Raw genomic sequence first — 21,621 nt, 5'->3', positions numbered from 1 at the left:
TTTAAATAATCTACTAGTTTAATTGAATTGACAGTTAAGTCATCTTTGCAACCTAGTGGGTTAGAATCTGTCCAATTGGTACTGGCACAAAGCAGGTGCACTTCAATCAACTTGTGCATACATGAGACAAGATATGCTAAACAGACAAGACACAACTGTGGCAGTTCCACTAAACCTTCCCTCAGGCTGTCCAACACAATCGCGACAACAAATGGACATCAATTCTAGAACACATGCATGTTTCTTTCCTTTTCCCTTGCCCAAGTCTTAAAATTCTTCTAACTTTGGAAGGTACCTCACCACTAATTAACTTCATCTGCTGTCTAAAAGAAACTCCAAATTCACCAATGGATTCGAATCCATAATCATATCATTTAGAGTATATTGTTATACTCAGTTACACGACTTGAGGAAATCTGCAACAGTTGTGTTGACACTTAAGCTAATTACTTATACTATTATTTGATTTTATGCACAGAAACATCCAAGATCAACTTCTCAAATTGGCCAAATTTACTAAAAGCTTACTACAAATTGAATATAAAGATTGTTCAAGTCCTCTGCACAGAACTGTAACTAGTTAAACATACAAGTTGTAAGATTATCAAGAGGCAGAGTAAGAGGCTGGAAAGATGGGTGAGCAAGGTAAGAGGGCAGAGAGACAGCTGATGAGTGGCTGAAGAAAATGTGGTGGCTATGAAGGAGGGTAAGAGGAAGGCAGTGGGGCATGAGAAGAGGGACTGGAAACTGGGGGCCAGAAAGAGGGGAGCAACATTATTTGTTCCTTATGTGCATTTCATAATTCAGATCCACCCTGCCAAACCTTATTTTGCTTATTTCTACGCAAGAATCAGGCAGCCAAGAGAATGATTTGTGCAGTTTCTTTTCAGTAACTTTGGCATGGACCTCCATAAAACGTGGCACTAAACTGTCAAATCCAGTAAAGATAGCTGAATATTACCAAAAATTCAAGAACATCTGTAATGAAACTCACTGTAGGAGATGAGCTTCACCTCTAACCACATTATATCTGATAAATGCTTAATTTTATTAGAAAAACAGTTTTAACTTAGCCCGAAGCATTTTTTTTTGGAGATAATCATGGATAAAATTCATTCCATTCTGTTGATGCTAAATTTCAACTAACTGAATGATGAAATAATCAGAATTCAAATTCATTGCTTCAACCAAAGTAATTTTCTAAGATTCATACTGGGAAATTCAAGCTTGCCCAAGTCAGATTCAGGTCCATTTGTGCACAATCTATCCCACTCTCCCACCTCCACACAAAATAGAATTAAAGTTAATCTGACAGAAAAAATTAAGAGTGAATCGAGTGGAAGAGCAAACACCACAAGCAACAAGGAAGGAAACTAAATAATTTGTACATAAGAATTTTAATCAAATCAGCAGGAGCATAACAGCATGCAATTTAGGAAGGTTACTCATGGGATGCAATGCAAAAACTAATAATGAAAATACCTTCATACCTTACCTGAGTAATTTTGCTATTAGAAACAGAACCTGGGTTCTGTTCACTGCACAAATAAAATTTACCCTGAAGCAGAAGTTGTGAAATTCTTAAGTACTATGTTAATCATGATTGTTTTGCTCAAAACTACAGTGCACCCACAGCTACATGCACACAAGCCAATGTTAAAGTGTAGGGTCTCATTGCTTAAGCAGTTTTTGAATGTCCTGATTACAAACAAAAACTGATTAAATCAATAAAAATAGGCACTTACCTGATTCTTAAACAAGGTACACAACAAAGCTGCATCATAGTCACCTCAAAGCACTTACCAGTAGAGGTACATTTGTTGCAATTTTCTTTCATGATTCAAAAAGATAAAAAAAAAGCAAAAATCATTAATCTCTGGGTTTGTGGCTGTAACTCTTTCCCTTTTGGCTAAAATTGGATGGGATAAGAGCAATGGTATTATGTTCTAAATCTTTCAAAAAAAAAGGCCATTTTCCATTACCAAGGTCATTCTTTATAGCCAAAATACTACTTCAGTACAAATGTATGTAATGTTTCTACACAATAAAACTGGTACATACATGTTTAAATGATGCTTAAGATGAAATTTTCATTTCATTAAGATTTTACACTTGAAACATTCATATGAATTTTAACATTGGCCTTAGAGAATGACCCAGCTCTAGTGTAAATTTCTGATACCACGATATTGAGGTAGGTATTGGAAAAGCAAGATTTCATACCAATGTAACAGAAAAAACTGTGAAACATGGCAAGGGTTAAAGTTTTCCTATTTGTTACTGCCTCTTGCCATCTCCAAGACTCCCCATGCAGCAGTACTAAAGTTCTGCTGAATGAGAGAAATAGAAAGAAAGAAAAAGAAAGAAACAGCTACTGTGGAAAGGAAGAGGGGGAAGAAAAAGAGAGATTGACATTTCTGCAGAATATGTGGGTAGATTTACTGATACTAATGTAGTGATGTCCAAAACCTAAGTCTGAGCTGATGAGGTCATGTCCAACAATTGAGTGTGATCCCAAGGCTTGGTTTCCTGTTTGTTAGAGGAAATATACCTGAAGTTCTAATTTCAATGGCTGAGATGAAAGGTTGGTGAAGGACAGATGTGGAAAAGAACACCAAATACTCAATGCACAAGTCCAGTTTTTATGGATATTATCCACCTGATAATCTGGTTCATGCAGCAACATAAACCATTCATTGTGAATCTAAGAAATCCCAAATAACCTCAATTTCTGGCTTCCTTGTTTTGGACCAATATCATTATGCACCTTCCTTACAATTAATTTCTTCTGCTTTATTCTTTCAAGTAAATTAAAGCAGTAGAAGCAATTGGCTCTTCAACCAAAGCAAAAAAAATCCCTGATTTTTTTTTTAAAGCTTCAAGTCAGAGGTCATGTAGTCAGAGATGCAAAGCTGTGTGGAGCATACAATTGGCATTTATTAAGCTTCAACAAAGAAACATTGCGACCAAAGTATATATGCAATGCACTTGCTCTGAGACCCTACAAACATTTTTCGAATGCATTAAATAAGCTATGTTGGTATTCTACATGGGAAAAAACCATCTTCATTCACTGCCTGGGACAACACCAGAAAGATGATTCAGAACTGTGTAGTGGAAATTGTAAGAAAGAAAATTAGTATTATTTGGTCTCAAGAGTATAGCCTTACAATATAGCCAAAACTATATACGAAACAAATCCTTGCAGCAGACTGTAAACAACAGGTTCCACAAAGCAGCTTTATTCCCTATGTTCCAGAAATTGAAATTAACCAGTGTTATATGGATGCTTCCATGCCATTATAACTATACTAGCACTCAAAAGATCCAAATAAGTGCTTAACCTCCCCTATTTAACCATTAAATTGTTAGATCTACACAACTGCACACCAAAGTGTTAACTATTAATTATAATTTTCAGGAAAGCAAAAGCTACATATTCTGGAATTCATTTCAGAAGTGATTGTTATACTCAGATCAGCATATGTAGAGAGAAGTTGATTAAAAGTAATCCACATGAAACATTAACTCAGTTTCTCTCTTCACAGATGCAGCCTGATCTGCTCAGTGTTTCCAATATTGTTTTTTATTTTCCAATCTAGATTTTTTTTTAGGATCTTTTACATTTTGCTTCAATGTACATCAGCTGAGATAAAAACAAAGAGTGAATCATTGTTGACTGACAACTCAAGTCAAGTTGCCCAAATTTAAGCATTTCACAATTTGGATTTTACTTTTTTTTTGTTAAAAACTAGAAGGTAATATTAAACAAGATATGTGGCCAATCACAGAAGGACCAATTTAAGCTAGTGAAACTCAATGCTAAAAAGGATTCCTATACTTACAGGAAAATACCAGATTTGAACTCAAAATGTTTATAAGATCTTTAGTGTTCCTCTCTTCTAGTCCTGGGTTCCTCTAAACTTAATACACAAAAACACAAGAAAATAGGTGCAGGAGTGGGCCACCTGCCCCTCAAGTTTGCCCTGTCATTCAATATGATCACAACTGATCTACCCTTGGCCTCAACTCCTCCTCTCTGCTAGATCTCAACAGCCCTCAATCCCCTGCCCTCAATCCCCTGATCTTTTCAAAATTTATCTACCTCCACTTTAAGTGTCTAAGGAGCTAGTCTCCACAAATCTCTGTGGCAGAGAATTGCAGAAGTCATTTCTACACACCTCAGTTTTAAATGACCAGCCCCTTATCTTGAAACTGTGCAACTTGCTCAAAACTCTCCCATTGATGAAAACATCTAGATATCTACACTGTCATGCCCCCTTAGGATCTTAGGTATTTCAATAAGATCACCCCTCATTGTTCTAAACTCCAAAGAATACAGACCCAACCTGTTTAGCCTCTCTTGAAAGGATAATCCTCTCATCCCAGGAATTAGGCTGGTGAATCACTTTTGGACTGCCTCCAATGCTACTTTATCCTAACTTAAAGGGACCAAAACTGTGCTGTACTGCAGGTGTGGCCTCAACAACACCTCGTCTAATTCAGGCAAAACTTCATTTCTAAATTTCACCCCTTTGTATTGATATCCTATTGGAATTCAGCAGGTTTTGAAAGTGGGTCCACTATCCCTGCAACCAATTCCTTTGAAACAGGTCATCGGGTACTGGTGACTTGTCTGTTGAATTCCAGGAGGATACCAACAGATTGAAAAACAGCAAATAGGATTCCCATGTTTAAGAAGGAAGACAAAAGGTGGGAAACTATACTTCCATTAGTTTAAATTCTATTGTTGGCAACATGGAGACACGGAGTCCCAGGAGTTTTCCTAATATCTTGCAAAGATCCCAATCATAAGGAACAAGTTCTTCCATGCTGTTTGAAACTAGCCCATCTGTTATCATCGGGATAATGCAGTGTCCTCCACAGTGAAGACCAATGCAAATAAAGAAGTTTAATGTATCTGCTATTTCCTTGTTTCCTGATATCAATTCCCTTTAGAGGTCCCTCTTTAACCTTTGACACTCGCTTCCTTTCTACATACCGATAGAAACTTTGTTCATTTTAATGGTACATCAAAATGCGAAGAGCCAAATATTCTGTGCAGATTTGTTCCAAAAAAATCATGTGGATGCTAGAAATCTGAAGAAAAAATACAATTCTACAAATATTTATGTCAGGCATCATTTACAGGAGAGAAACAGGGCAAATATTCCAAGTAGATGACATCTCATAGTAACTTACACAAATCTTTCAGCTCCATATACTGTATTCATCAAGGCTCTCTCTTCTATACTGGAGAGCCAAATGGTATTGGTGAATACCTCTTTCAATCTGTAAGATCACTGCCAAGCTTTCAGTCATTTGCCATTTTAATTTCCCTTCCCACTGCCACCTGCGCCCTTCTGACATCTCCATAACCCCAATTTCTTTGAAGTCCTACAAAGTTCAGAGAACAACACCTCATCTATCAATAATGCATTCCTTTAATACCGAGTTGAACCATTTCAGATTATAAACACTCCACCTTTTTTTTTGCAGATAAAAAAATTACATCAATTTTCAATGGGGAATATTACAATTCAGCTTCTTTGGCCTATGGAGGGCCTCCTTTGAGGTTTTAGAAAAAGTGTAGTGCACGTCCTTATTTTAAATCTAACTTGCATGTAAAATTTCTGATTTCTAAGTTGTTTTGTTACTGAGCTTTACGCGAGACACATTCTATTTTGTTATTTATCTTTAGGTTTCCAGCATCAACAATTAGCTTATGTACATACGTTAAAAGTTTTGCTGTTGCCATTTTCAGCTCCTCTGAACTCATCTTTATATTCTTTACTTATCTCATTACTATTCCCTTTTGCCTTACACCATCGTCCATTTATCATTTATTCTCTCCTGCCTTCCACGTCCTTCATTCCCTCTCCTCTTACCAATACCTCCACCCCAATTTTTGCCAGTGTTGTACTAGCTCCCTGCAGTTGGATCTCCAGATCCTTGCTTCTTGCAGTTAAGGTCAATTAGGTGAAATATATACCTTAAACCAAATTATCACATTTGGTGAATACAAAATCTACAAAATTAAATAATCTGATCCCACAGATAAGAACATATAGGTCAAATTAAAACAGTATTAGGATACACACCAACATAAAAGAAAAGCCAGTACTTGCAGCTACTTTTTATTAAGAAGAGCACAATACAAAAACAATTTCAAAAGATCTTTTACATCTTAAATGATGACAAAAGTAACATATGACTGGGACCCACTGTGAAGGATAGAATTCAAAATATTTAATTGAAATCCACCTGTGCAAGATAATAATACATGCAGATGATCTCTTTTCTACTCAAAACATTTGCATTTTCAGCAAAAACAAAGTGCAACTCTTTGGCACAGTAGTCTTTGAAGATGTTTTGCCAGCATGAAGCAAGATAGAAAAGATGACAATCACAGATCAAAAGGAAATCCAATACAGGAGTCTGAAGAAACCTACCGAGTATATGACAAATGCCCAACATTACCAGGCTAACACTTCAAAATTAATGTAAAACAGCTAGATTCCATTGTTGAGGTAGGCTGGACCTTTGACTACACTTAAGTACTTATTTGGCTGTAAACTGCTTTGGCACTTTCTAATATCATGAAAGGAGCTATATAAATGTAAACTTTTCTTTCATAAGATAGTCATTCACAACATGATAATCTGGTTCCTGGTCATCATGAAGTAAAAGCCAATCCAAAGACTTCCTCCCCAAGCTCTTCAGTACATCAGAAATTTACCAGATTTCAGCAAAAAGAGGAAGAATAAATTCTCACCAGAAAAAGAAACCAAAAGCTTCCAAAGTCAAAAGTGCAACTCCTGTTACTGTAGTGTTTTGATTACAGGGATTCCTCTGGATGCAACGATGAAAATTAATTTTCAGATCTGATTTTCCATCATCTCTAATGGTCTTACTTTTGACTCCTGGTCTTTGATAAAACTTTTAGACAAGACAGCAACTGAGCCTGCAAATGGCCTAATTTTGGACGGACTTTATAGAACCAAAAGTGAGCATACAAATATGGACATAGGACTGGATAAGGTCCTAGCTCTGATGTCTTGTGCAACATAGGTTCTCTCACATGGTTCTCTCACGTCGCTCACGGGTGGCACGGTAGCATAACAGTTAGCGCGACACTATTACAGCGCCAGCGATCAGAGTTCGATTCCCGTCGCTGTCTGTAAGGAGTTTGTACGTTCTCCCGTGTCTGCGTGGGTTTCCTCCGGGTGCTCCGGTTTCCTCCCACATTCTAAAAGACGTACGGGTAAGTCAATTTGGGTTTAAAATGGGTGGCGCGGACTCGTTGGGCCGGAAGGGCCTGTTACCACGGTGTTAATAAAATTCAAATGCATAGCTATTTGAACAAATTATCCACAAGATGTCAGACTACACAAAATTATAAAATGCACAATTCATTGCTGCCCACAGAAAGATAAAGGGAGTTGGAAGAAATTTCATTTCTAATCTTATATAATGCATCAGTCCTTGGGTCCACTAACTCCAAGTCTTAAACATTGAATTGGGTGCTGAGATGAGATGTCAATATGATTCGGCACATTGGATGTTAGGCCAAGAAAGTGTTAAGTGGCATCAACTATTCCTCCATGCATTTATAATGCATGCTAGAAAATAAATGAAAAAATATAGAATCCAGGATCTCACAGCACAAAGATAACAAAATCAGAAGATAAAAATCAGATTTGAGGAAAAATAAAGCAAAAATATTGGCAACATTTAGAGCATGCAGACAGCAAATGAGACTGGCAAGGGTAGACAGAATGCCGTACTAAATATAGTCTCCAGTCCCACACAAGCGTGTGTGTATGGTAGAGGGTAAATGGAAAAACATAATGTTCGTATCTAGAACTTTCATTCTGACCATACAAATACAGAAAAGCTTTCATTATACCACTTTTAATACCTTTCATTTCACTGATAAATAAGGCATATTTCACAGAAAATTTAGATTACTCCTTTTTATATAGTGAACATGTACCAGTGAGCAATGCCTTTGCCAAAGCTGAAATACTTTTCCATTTCTGCTGTCCAATGACAGCAGCAAACATTGCCAACGTTCAATCCAAATCTCAGAAAGAACCCCACTGACCTCACTGCACATTTCCACTTCCCCAATATATCGTCAGTTTCTGACAAGTTGTGACAATGGGACTGCTCCCATATGGGAAACTAGTATGCATATGCAAACATTTCAAATAATTCACAAAACAAACAGAAAATAGAAACTTTCCCTCCTGCTATTTAATCTGATTTGAAACTCTACTCCTGGAGAAAGAAGTTCTAATTGCACCTTCCACAGGCAAGCAGCTTTTCTTTTAAAAATATTCTTATGAGAAAAATGCTTACAAAATTTATTCTCTAGGCTACTTGAGTCAACTGTCAAGAACCAAACTTATCTGATACATATAGACGATTTCTTATGAAAGCTCCTACTTTACTCATAGTTCACTCACATATTACTGAGAGGCCTGCTTTTACCCAAATTTCAGATTGCTGTATGACAAAGGGTTATTTAAAGAAATAATATTCAACTGAATCTCTTCCCTCAGCTATTTAAAAAGCATTTTGGCACTTAAGGAAAAGCAGGAAATTTACCCAGTGACTTCAATCAATGCCACCAAAAAAGATCATCTAGTAATTTACCTCATGTCATTCTGTAGAGCCAAGGTGTGTGCAAACTAGCTGCCACATTTAAGAAAAGGAATTAGAACTTCAGCAGTAGCCACTAGTCATCAAGGTTTTAGAACATCTTTGTCAAAAATGATTGACTATAAATTCAACTTTTTTTGTCTTTACATCTGCAAGAGGTGGAAGTGGGATGGGGTAGTGCTTCAAGTGTGGGAGACAAACTCTACACAAACTATTGGCTCAAAAAGCTTAGGTCTGGGTCAAATTCCAATTTGTAGAATAATTCTCAGACAAATAAAGAGAAACATTTCAAGGTACTTCACTTGAATGTCATACTTTGCATCAGATAGAGAGATCTGAATAAAGAAATTAACTCTCAATGATCTGGTTGGCACGCTGGACTTCCATAGTAGATTCCATAGTGAATTCTTCCACTCCTTGGAAAGAAAGTGTGCTTTCTGCCAGATACAATATATCAATCTACCCTACCAAGCATTAGTATTCATTTCAGACAGAAAATAATTAAGTTATTTAATAAAACATTGGATCATTTAGAGTCCACTCTTAATGAATAATGGTCCACACCAGAACACAGTTACTCTTAATTCTAGATCTCAAATGGACTTTCAAGGACATCCAGAGTGATTAATAAAGGATATTACTTTATAATGGTACTGTTACCTGAGATTCAATTTATCTGTACCTGATATGGCACTAGTTCTTCTGCTTTTGTTTCAGCAGGGTACAGAAACCAGCAGCTCCAGTATCATGGCCAGTGAACACGTAGTAGTCAAGGAGAAACCAACACCAGTTAGTTTCAAGGTTAGGACAGACCAGCTGGAAAGGCACAAAAAATTCTGGAGGATCCCCATTAAAACTAACTCACATGCTTCATTTCCAGCCCATGCTTTCACTTTAGTCCTTCATTATTCTTCTGTCACACCTTACACTAAAGCTGAGTATTCTGTGTTCTGAGCAACTTGTTGTATATTAAATGTTAAGAAATAACCATTTAGAAGATTCAGGCTCATGGGCTAAATGCCAAGGTCCTTAAGCACAAAGAACAATAGGACAAATAACCAACATGACAGATTTAATAAAATTTTGTGAGAAACTCCAGGAATTTTCTCTGAGAAACAGAATAGCTCACATTAGTGACCAAAATCAAACCAAATAAGAAAGGGCTGCCAGCCACAGTATGTCAAACACTATGCAAGAATATCTCCCAAACATCAAAATGATAATCCCAATCTTTCAAGGGCAATATCAGTCTACAATGTATACTACTAAGTTGTGGAAGGAGGAGTGATGGAGGGGGAAGGGGGAGGAAGTCAAGAGATAGCAGTCAGAAAGTTAAATCTTTCCCCTTAAGACATGACAATTTTTTTTGAAACATTCAATACACAATATACAAAAATGTTTTTTAGTTATAATCATGAATCAGGGTATGCTTAAGAATATTTAAAGAAATTAGTGGATCTCAAATTCCCTTAACTGCAACTTTAGAGCCAAATTCATTACACCACCACCCAGAGAATAGGCAAGGAGGCAAAAAAAATAGAAATACAAGAAGAATGAGTTAAAATCGAAAGGGTTCTACCTTTGGGCAATACGACATAAATATTCAGATTTTCTATACTAAATTTTAAAGGGAAGCCAATTGTAAAAAGCACACATTTAAAAAAAATATAGACACATTTTCAAAAACATTTGATAAGTTGAAAGACATTTGATTGTGTGACATTTCTGAACTTACCCTGAAGAGACTTTCCCAGTCCTTGGCCAAGCTTCCACCCATGCTTCTGAAGCAAACGATGTCCAATGTTGTCCTGATGGACAGAACAGAGAATAGACCAAAAATACTCCAATAATATAAACTCTCTTCCAGTCAACATTTTATATTTTGTGTACGATGGATAAACATGCAAGAAGTTGCTAATGGGAATGGGGTAGATGGAAACCCTAAGGAACACAATGTCATAAACTGCTCACACAATTTGGAATTACTTTCTGATGGTGTGCTGTGCATCTTCAGTGCATAATAATTAAATAATAAAAAAGCAGGATAAAAGGAATGTAAAACAAAGAACTGAAAACAGAAAAACTGACAAAACAATGCTCTTTTTAAAACCATATCCGTCACCTTAACAGCATCAATTTGCAACAGACAACTAAACGTTTTTTTTTAATTTGGTTATGTTGCGTGCCAGACTTCATGTCTGCAAATTACTGTAAGTGCAAAATCTGCCCCACCACTAGAAACCAAACACGATCAGAGCAAAATCCAGCCTAGACTTGATTGGGTTTATAACCAGCATGCAGCCATTATTAACGTAAAATGAAACAGTGAAGTTAGTAATTTATAAAAATGAGCACAAGCACAGATTGTGATGCACTTCATATTTAGGGTAACAAAAATGCTGAAATTAGAATGGAACAGGCCTCGCAACAGGTTTAATAGCAAGAACCATTAGTGCATGTAGGGGAGGAAGCAGCAGTGTAATGTCTCATCTTCCTTACCAATGATTGCTTAACTAGCTATAACATAAACAGTACAGAATTTTGAGAACTTTATTCCAATGGTTGAAAGAAATCTTGCAATATTTGACAATCAAAAGGAAATTTTAACCTCAAGTACAATCTGTTGTTTTGCTAGTTCAAGTAATCTCCCTGGTGTCAGTATTTCTGTATGCTGCATGCCAACATTTATTCTCAACATTAACCTTGGCCAAAAATACAAAAAATAAATTACTGAATTCTCATCTGAAACAAAGTTTTAAGTAACATCCTAAAAATAAGCAGGTTGCAAAGTTATTACGAAAAGCCAAATTCACTAAAGGTCTGCCTATTGCGTTATACCGTTTTAGTAACTTGAGGAAGTTTCCATACAGTAATGTGAAAAACATTAGCTATTTAACACAAGTTGCTTCACTGCAGTCAAACTGACCTTTGGAGGCATTTTGGGAACTAGATTTACGTTGAATAGTGTGTGCAGGGCTTATATGCGCACAGTATATGATTGTGTAAGTGCCCACACTAAGTGGTACCAAACCATAGGTAGCAAGTTTGTCCAGTATTTGCACTTCAAGTGAAGGCTGTAATATGAGCACTGTACATTGTCTTAACTGATCCCTATGGAAAACTTTATTTCAAAACTGTTGGTCTCAGTCCTAACTATTATCTGGCCATTTCTATTGAAAACAAAATGTGGGTATCAGGTAAAGGCAGGATCAAGCTTTTTAAAAGAGGAGAAAAGTAATAAGTGGAATGTTTTAAAAGTCAGCTGTTTCTTGTAACAAAAAAACTGATGGATAAAGTAAAATGGTAAAAAAATGTAAAGCTTAAATTAAAAATGACACACAATGTGGGGAAGGGGTGGAGAGAAAAACAATAGGTTGAGCTATGTTTAAAGTTTCTTATTAAAAACTGTCTCTGTAGCTTAGATTTAACATTTCTAATATTTACTGTTACATATGTAAATCCACCATTGCAAGAATGCATGTTACTGGCATTGAGTGAATAAGGAAAAGTTAAATATCTGCCAAGCCAACCAAAATATATTTCCCGTAACCTGGCAGCAGGCTTAAACTCCACACAACGGACAACAGTGAGCTGCTTCTAAGCACACTTTGTTTTGGTATTTGCATTGCAACATTTCCATCCTTTTCAGGGCTTGAGGGCAAAACACACAAGCTGTACATACATTGCAGCTGAACAGATTTGGTTAAGTGCAAGTTAAACAAGTAACCTATAAAAGTCCAATGCTCATAACAACACTCCATATACGTTGCTATTTTGCAGTGCCAGGAATGTATTTGCAAACAAATTTACCAAAGGAAAAAATACATGGCTCAATGTGCTTTATTGCAGTGTCAGGTCAGACTTAAAAGACATCCTCAATCTGTATCACCACAAAGATATGGAACACATGGCAGTAGCTAGTTTCAAAAGCTGCTTAAGCCATGTTACTTGGGTTTGTGTTTTCAACGTGCTTGACTTTGATTTGTGATCTATGGCAATATTAATTATGGAGATCCAAAAAGCTACATGTTATAATGTAAAGTCTCAAACAGCTGTTTTTTTTAAATTCACACAAATTGCATAGCATTAAACGTATTGTTCAATAGACTTCCTTTAAAAAAAACTTTTTTTCCCTCTAGAAAAAGTATTTAAACACGTGAATTTGAAATCAGAGCCCAGTGCTACAAAAATGAATCTAGAAAATGTCAATGCTACAAAAAATATTGTAAAAATGAATAATGGTCATAGAATGAACATTTGTTATTCAAATACAAAATTCAAGGAAAGTCATCCATGTGGGGGGCACAACGCAAAAGAAAAATTTGGCTGAGTGATAATCTGTCCAATTAGAACAGTGAACCTTTTATATTTATAATCTTAAATATCATAAAACAGAGCTTATTCCCCTTCACTCCCATCCTTTTGGTGACAAATTTATTTTCTTCCTAATATGAAAATAAAATATAACCTTAAGTCTGATCTTGAAATTTCAAATTAAATGTCAATGCCGTTTTAGATTTTCAATGAAGGAAGTGAGACATTACCCTGACTGCAATATTAATAAATGCATTAAAATAATAAACAGACAGATGAAGCAATAGGCTATTTCAAAGCAGTGCAAGTGGAGTGAAAGCATTTCCATACGAACCTGACTTTAAAAACTGGGCTGTCAAAAGAACAGTTAAATGTAACACAAAGTAAGAAACTGTCCAAACACTAATGGTCTGCTTCTGTTCAATTCACTGCTTGTAAGTAATGTCTACATTAGGTAATAGTGAAGCACAATGTAAATCCACGATTCAAGACCAGCTAGCCGTAAGTCAGTGCAGCGTGCCATGATGACACAATGGAGAAAAAACAAAAAATATATATTTCTATGTATATAAAATATATATTATGTGTGAGGATATATACACTGTATATATCAGGAAAGCGTGACAGAAAGGTGGGCACTACTTTACCGTTACATGCAAGAACACTTTAGAACGATCCCAAAACAAACATTATGCTTAACTATAGATGACACATGATGATGGATAGGACAGCCAAATGGTAATGCTACACCATACAGCTACAAGATATGAAATATTTATAGTACAGGGAACATGCGGCTACTGTTAAATGTCAAATCAGCAGCCATATTAACATAACCTTTGTCTGCTTAAGAGTCCACAGATCTTGTGCATGTGAAAAATGACAAAGCACGATTTGATTATTGCAAATATGCATACCGCTGTATCAAATTATACAAGTAAATAGAATGGAAATAAGTAAACTCAAGCCAATTAAACAGCCCTTGAAACACACCATTTAGCCCAATATTGGATAATTTACAATTAAAAATTAACAATGAAACCAGCATAGCTTTAAACATTAGTTTCTAAAATCCATAAGGTTTACACATTCAGCATGTCCAGGATTGATCACAAATTGAAAAAGAAAATTTAAATTAGGGTGAACATCCTAAACGCTAGTTGTTCCTAAAGTGATGAGAACCAATTATTTTCCATTAAACAAATTTACTGTAATCCAGCTGCATTTGCTTTTGCAGAATTTAAAGTGTAATTAAAACTGAGAGCTGAAGAATGTAAAATCTTCAAATTTCCAAGTTGGATTTCCCAAATTATGTGTATATACAATCCTATCGATAATACTACCAAAAAAAAAAGTGTTATACACAAAATGAGATGCACATTTGGAGTCAGAATATTTAGACTTGCATTAATCCAAAACAATTGTTTTATAAAATAGATGTCAAATTTTAAATAAAATAAAAACACTATGCTGGTAATCCAAAATATAAATAGAAAATAATGAAAATCAGTTCTAATGGAAGATCACTGATGAAAAAAAAAACTATTTCTCACTTCACAGTTGCTACCTGACTTGCCGTGCATCTTCAGCATTTGCTAGTTTTCTTTCAATGTTGAATTGCTTCTATATTGTAACTAATGTTTAGTTTTAAATGCATTTCATTACATTTATTGCAGTTAATAAATGTGGTTATCTGGGGAAGACTGGATTGTGCAAATTTAATGGATGCTAATATTGGGAAATGCAACTGACTGAACGGAGGAAACAAACTTCTACATCATTCTCTTACAGTGGCATGCAAAAGTTTGGGCACCCCGGTCAAAATTTCTGTTACTGTGAATAGCTAAGCGAGTAAAAGATGACCTGATTTCCAAAAGGCATAAAGTTAAAGATGACACATTTCTTTAATACTTTAAGCAAGATTAATTTTTGATTTCCATCTTTTACAGTTTCAAAATAACAAAAAAGGAAAAGGGCCCGAAGCAAAAGTTTGGGCACCCTGCATGGTCAGTACTTAGTAACACCCTCTTTGGCAAGTATCACAGCTTGTAAATGCTTTCTGTAGCCAGCCAAAAGTCTTTCAGTTCTTGTTTGGGGGATTTTCGCCCATTCTTCCTTGCAAAAGGCTTTAGTTCTGTGAGATTCTTGGGCCATCTCGCATGCACTGCTCTTTTGAGGTCTATCCACAGATTTTTGATGATGTTTAGGTCGGGGGACTGTGAGGGCCACGGCAAAACCTTCAGCTTGTGCCTCTTGAGGTAGTCCATTGTGGATTTTGAGGTGTTTAAGATCGTTATCCGGTTGTAGAAGCCATCCTCTTTTCATCTTCAGCTTTTTTTTGACAGACGGTGTAATGTTTGCTTCCAGAATTTGCTGGTATTTAATTGAATTCATTCTTCCTTCTACCAGTGAAATGTTCCCCATGCCACTGGCTGCAACACAAGCCCAAAGCATGATTGATCCACCCCCCATGCTTAACAGTTGGAGAGAGGTCTTCTTTTCATGAAATTCTGCACCCTTTTTTCTCCAAACATACCTTTGCTCATTGTGGCCAGAAAGTTCTATTTTAACTTCATCAGTCCACAGGACTTGTTTCCAAAATGCATCAGGCTTATTTAGATGTTCCTTTGCAAACTTCTGATGCTGAATTTTGTGGTGAGGACGCAGGAAAGGTTTTCTTCTGATGACTCTTCCATGAAGGTCATATTTGTACAGGTGTCGCTGCACAGTAGAACAGTGCACCACCACTCCAGAGTCTGCTAAATCTTCCTGAAGGTCTTTTGCAGTCAAACGAGGGTTTTGATTTGCCTTTCTAGCAATCCTATGAGCAGTTCTCTCGGAAAGTTTTCTTGGTCTTCCAGACCTCAACTGTTAACTGCCATTTCTTAATTACATTGCAAACTGAGGAAATGGCTACCTGAAAACACTTTGCTATCTTCTTATAGCCTTCTCCTGCTTTGTGGGCATCATTTATTTTAATTTTCAGAGTGCTAGGCAGCTGCTCAGAGGAGCCCATGGCTGCTGATTGTTGGAACAAGGTTTGAAGAGTCAGGTTATTTATAAAGCTTTGAAATTTGCATCATCTGGCCTTTCCTAACAATGACTGTGAACAAGCCATCGCCTTAACAAGCTAATGAAGGTCTGAGACCTTGGTAAAAGTTATCTGAGAGCTCAAATCTCTTGGGGTGCCCAAACTTTTGCATGGTGCTCCTTTCCTTTTTTTCACTCAAAATTGTACAAGACAAAAATAATACACTAATCTTGCTTAAAATGTTGAAAAGAATGTTTCATCTTCAACTTTATGATTTTCGGAGATCAGTTCATCTTCTACTCACTTAAATATTCACAGTAACAGAAATTTTGACCAGGGGTGCCCAAACTTTTGCATGCCACTGTATATTGTGTCCCCATTTGCTGCAGGCAAACAAAGTGAACCTCAACACCAATATCAGGAAAATGTTGCACCAAGCTCATTGTGCGTGAGTTATCCTTGATATGCCCCAACTGTTGAGTGATAGCGTGTAAATTAATTAACTGCACTGTGAATCATCTCAAAATCGGTGGACTCTACAATGTAGCCAAGCTTGCTGTTTGCACTGACTGAACACTGTAGCATAGCATTTAGCACATCTCAAGAGACAATGCTGCAGGACACTGTTAATTTAGAATGTATGGAAATCATTTGCTAGCTATTAAAAATAATGCTCTCTGCTTCTTTGCATTAAAGTTTTAGATGGAGAGACATCTCTACCTTTACACAATTACCAATTTGCTGTTCATTACTGACTTAAACTATACATAGCTTTTAAAAAGCTAACAGAGAATTTGTTGTGCTACAGAATAAAAAAATGTGCAACCAAAAACGTTGGTTCTTAATTCATAGGAATATTATATTATAGGAGGAGCAATCAGTTACCTGTTTACTAAAATTATGGACCAGAACTTGTTGGCAATGCATGTAGTTCCATGCCAAACTGATGGCATTTATCCTTCATAAGCATCAAGAGATTCAAGATTCCTGAATGAAAACAAGTCTGAGTTCTACTCATAACTTCCCAGCTTCTTTCCAACATTGAACTCAATAGAGAGTCCAACAGTGAATTGCAAATTTGAAGGTTTGCTTATTAACCTGAATGAATTACATTCGATGCAAGAACAGCAAATCTTTTCAGTTTGAATGTAGAAGAATAACATTGAGGGACAATGGTATTAAATTATTTACTTTGTTTTTAATTAACAGAATTTGCTTTAAAGTTCTTAGTTGTTTAAAAGTATTAATTATTTCAGTGATTTAATTTTAAATTAAAATGTGTTTAATTGATTTTTAATGCTTCTGCAACTTATCTTAATGTCAGGGAGACTCAAGATCCTTTAGAGCTTGGACAAAAGGCAAAGGTTGGGGATATGGCTTAGCCATGTGTCAGTTTTTCCAGTTTACTTGTGCTGCATATCACCAATTGCCCATCTCCTAGGTCCAGAACACAACACTGCATTTTGCAACAGCAAATTACTCCATTCAGCATCAGAAGTGTTTCAGGCAAGAGTCAACATTGGCAGTGATGGAAAAGGACAAGGCTGCCTGCTAACTACTGGCAACATTTCTGGTTCAAAAGCTAAAGCAAACGACTAAGTGAAACAGAAGCACAGCAGAATATTGCTATATTTCTTCAGCTGAACTACTGAATAGAACAGAAAGTAACTATTTTTTCTGAAGAGCAAGGGAAGCAAGAGAAGGCAAAGAGGCTAAAATGGGGTCAAAAACTGACTGCAAAATTAGATATTATGATTAATATTTTATAATACTGGGGGTGTTGAGTGAACATAAATTTAGTAGGATTTGTGTTTTACAATCAGATTGTGCATTATTTTAATGAAGCTACCCACTTGTTTTCTTCTTTTTAACCTTAATTAACACAATAAAAAAGTGTAAACTAAGGTGTTACTAAAGCTCAGTTCTTTAAAATGACCAAATATTTGCTCCGAGTACATTAAAAGTGTTTACAGGAAATTGCAAATGATGACAGTATTTTTTACTCACGTTTTCTGAATTTCTAGTAATTTTGGGCAGTTTAGACATTGAAATGCCAACTCATTCTATACTGAACTGTATATTTTTATAAAGGAAGATTGCTTTGGTGTATTGTTTAATTTGAAAGAAGTTTTGGCCAGCTATTACTCTGGCCAACAAAAACTAAGTGACTCAAATTTACACAAACAAAAATCACATGCGGAATTTAAAATAAAGGAAATTAAGTTTGATGGTGACAAAATTTTCAGGTATTTCATTGTTAAAGAGAAGAAAAAACAAATGCAAAGTTAGGTATGATGGAATTAATGTTATTAGATCACTTATTGAAAACTTATCCTGCAGTATTATCAACATGCATCATCAGCTATTGCCATTCCATAAACATCATGCCAGCAAAGTCTCACAGTAGCTATTTGCTGTATTGGAAGGACAGGAAAAGGAACCAAGAAACCCCTAAAAAAAATAGCAGAGCGTGCAATACAAACCAGTTCATGGCTGCTTAGCAATTATGGCCCAACTGCTGCAGAAGAGAAATGGTGGACACCCGAAGTTGTGTGCAAAATGTTACATGGAAACCTGGGTACATCTTGAATGAGAACAGAAATACATAATGATCTCCTAAATTTCTTACACTTTAATCATAATGGATGGGAATTTGCACACATTTTAAACATAGCAAACCAGCTCAAACACTTTTCCCATCTCCCATACTTTGTCCTCATAAGGAAACAAGTTAACTTGATAATTGTTAACTGGTAATCTTATTGGCATGGAACTCTAAACCCTTAACTATCTACTCATGCTGGTAACTTGTGATTAATGACATGTTTCTACTTTATTCCTGAAATATGGCATTGCCAGTAAGCCAAGCACTTTTTGTCCCTCTCCAATTGTTCAAGACAGTGGTGTTAAACTACCCTGAACTACTGTAATCAATATGATGAAGATACTCACATAGGTAAAATTCCAGTGCTGATGTAGGGTCACTGATGCAAACGTAACTGTTCCTCTCTCTCTGTAGAGAAATGCCATTCGGCCTGCTGACCATCTCTGTGTTTCTGTTATTGAATTCCTCATCAAAAGAATGGTGGCATTTCCAAGTTAGAATGAGGTGCTTGTCCTACTGGGCCATGCAGTTTCAGATTTGGGAAGAGTTATTGGAAAAAACTTCAGCAAATTATTGTTGTGCATCTCGTGGATGGCAGATACCACAGCCACAAAGCAGATGATGGATCAGTGCCAATCAAGTAGGCTGCTCTGTCCTACACAGCATTGTAGTTTCTCAAGTTTGTTAGAAATGAACACATCCAAGCAAGTGGAGATTAGACATTCTATCACATTTCTGCCTTATATCTTGCAAATAGTGGGAAATTAGATGAATCACTCATCACAGAACACCTAGCCTCTGGAGTGGTCTTGCAGCCACAGCATGTTTCTAGCTGATGCTTTTAAATTTCTAATCAAAGATTCCAACTGATTTCAATTTTAACAGAGCTTCTTGATTCCACACTTGATCAAATGCCGCTTTCTCATCATGTGCAGACACTCTTCCCCATTGCATAAAGCTGGTCCACACGTAGGCCAAGGTTGCAAAGATGTCTAGAGCCAAGTGGTCCTACCAAAAATTGAACTGATCATTGGTAACCAGGATATTTATCAGCAGGTACCACTTTCATCAGTATACTAATGACTCAGTAGTGGACTGATGGGGCACTTTAATAAACAAATTTAGATTTGTTCTATATTGCAGACATGGCATCCCTGGAAATTTTAAATATAATCATGTGGGTACCAATATTGATACTGTTCAGTAACAGTTTAGATAGAAATGCAGCTACTGCTAGAACACATCAAGTTTGAGATGTTGACAAGGTATATTACCTCTGCTATATCTACTCTGCTCAACCCATTCTTGCCAACAAATTAAATTGATTGAAGTCAACTTCTGCGATGATAGGAATTTCAAGAGGAGGCCAAGATCACCAACTCAGCACTTTATAACTGAAGATAATTAAGCACTTCAGCATCAACTTTGTCACTCATGTTTTGGGCTCCACTATGAGGATAGGGACATTTATGGAACCACCACCTTTCATTTGTTGTACCCCTGTCCACAGCCATTCAGGAATGGATATGGCTTCAGATTGGAAACTTTTGATCTACCTGTTTGTTGTGGAATTATTTAGCTTCCATTGAAGTAGTAGTTTACTTTAATGTTGAAGCTGCAGCTTTAAATTACTAACATTAAATAGAAATCAATGCTGTGACTAGACAGTCACCTATAAAAAAAACACATGGCCTCATTATGCCCTCAAAAATAGCTGTACCTTTGTACGGAAAGTTCTGATCACTGTAGAAAATTGCAGATTAAAGGAAATGAAGAAATATGGCAGTGCATAATCCAGTTTCCTTCATGATTCCTTAGTTCACTTATAATTTGCTTCCATTGGAAAAGGAATAGTATTTCCAGCTGTTAGCTTGCCCCTTAGTGGTAGGTCAATTTCAAACAATGCTAATACCAGTTAGCAATTGCACTGCAGTAAAACAAACATTCTGCACAACAGGTGCACAAAAGGTCAAGTATAACCAGTAAAATGTGTACAAAATATCCAGTAGGTAAAGGAGATCATCACATATTTCCAGTCCTTTTATAAATTTAATCATGCCACTCATCTTACATTGCACATGAAGTTCCAACCTTTACCATGTGAGTGCAATGACAATTACTACACACAAAAGCAAAATGCTGAAATACCAAAGCACTGGATTAACTCATGTAATGTAAAACTGAATTAGAACTACTTAGAAGTTCAACAATTATAAAGGAGACTTCTATATGGTGGGATTATTTACTAAGCGTTTTATTTAAAGTAGCAATGAAGCATGTGTACTATTTATCCATGAAGTACAAACAAAATGTTGATTTACCTTAAGATGCATTTTTCATGTCCTGTATATACAGTAGCAGCAGAGCATTAATAAATGTTATATTACAAAATCCTTAAAAACTTAAAATTAAAGGTGTATACTAAACACAATATAGTAGTTTGGGCCAATTATGCAATTTTCACTATTATGGACTACTTATTCAAAACTGCTAGATTCACACCACCTTCAGGGCACCTAATCATTATTCTCCTTTACTCCAAATTAGTTCTCAAATTGAAATTAAAATCCTTACCGATTCTATGGGCTTGTCCAAGGATGCCTGTTCAATCTCCAGATGTCCTTCTTCATACTGATCGAAGTGATTCCCCTAAAAAAAAGTCAATGGAATATAGTAAAGATATACTGTGGAAAAACACTATTTGACCTCACTATCCAAGATGGCTTTGAAACATAACAATTCCAGCAGAAAAATGCAATCAATGCTGGAATCAATAAAGCAGAGATGCTGAATATTGTGCATTGTGCCATGTTTTCATTACTTTTAATTTACAGGGTTGAAACATTAAACATAGCGCTGAAATTAAACAGCACACTTACTGAACAAGTGAACATTTAAATTCTACATATTTACAATTCCATCTGAAATCTTATTTAAGCAATGCATATTCATTCAACCAGTTAAAGAGATGAATTCACAAGGATGAACTTTATCTGTAGTATTT

General features: G+C 36.1%; 1 protein-coding gene across 6 annotated transcripts in view; it reads right to left on the bottom strand.

The window, feature by feature from the left end:
- gpatch8 (G patch domain containing 8) overlaps positions 1-21,268 on the bottom strand; it is a 92,867-nt gene extending 71,599 nt beyond the window's left edge. For 2 of the 6 annotated variants that reach the window (XM_052038485.1, XM_052038483.1), the window contains exons 1-3: positions 21,192-21,268; positions 13,316-13,333; positions 10,403-10,475 (exon numbers count right to left, since the gene is read on the bottom strand). Coding sequence is in view for 1 of the 6 variants with exons in the window: in XM_052038481.1 (XP_051894441.1) it covers positions 10,403-10,475; positions 20,939-20,950 (85 nt within the window). In the remaining 5 variants the exon portion in view is untranslated. Of the gene's footprint in view, positions 1-10,402; positions 10,476-13,315; positions 13,334-20,938; positions 20,961-21,191 lie in introns of all 6 variants that reach the window. The other 4 variants (XM_052038484.1, XM_052038481.1, XM_052038482.1 and 1 more) reach the window with 4 other exon arrangements.
- Between the last annotated feature and the right edge of the window lie 353 nt (positions 21,269-21,621).

The sequence above is a fragment of the Pristis pectinata genome, chromosome 25 (genome assembly GCF_009764475.1).
Source record: "Pristis pectinata isolate sPriPec2 chromosome 25, sPriPec2.1.pri, whole genome shotgun sequence".
Taxonomy (NCBI): Eukaryota; Metazoa; Chordata; class Chondrichthyes; order Rhinopristiformes; family Pristidae; genus Pristis; species Pristis pectinata.
This window is presented reverse-complemented; position numbering and strand designations above follow the sequence as displayed.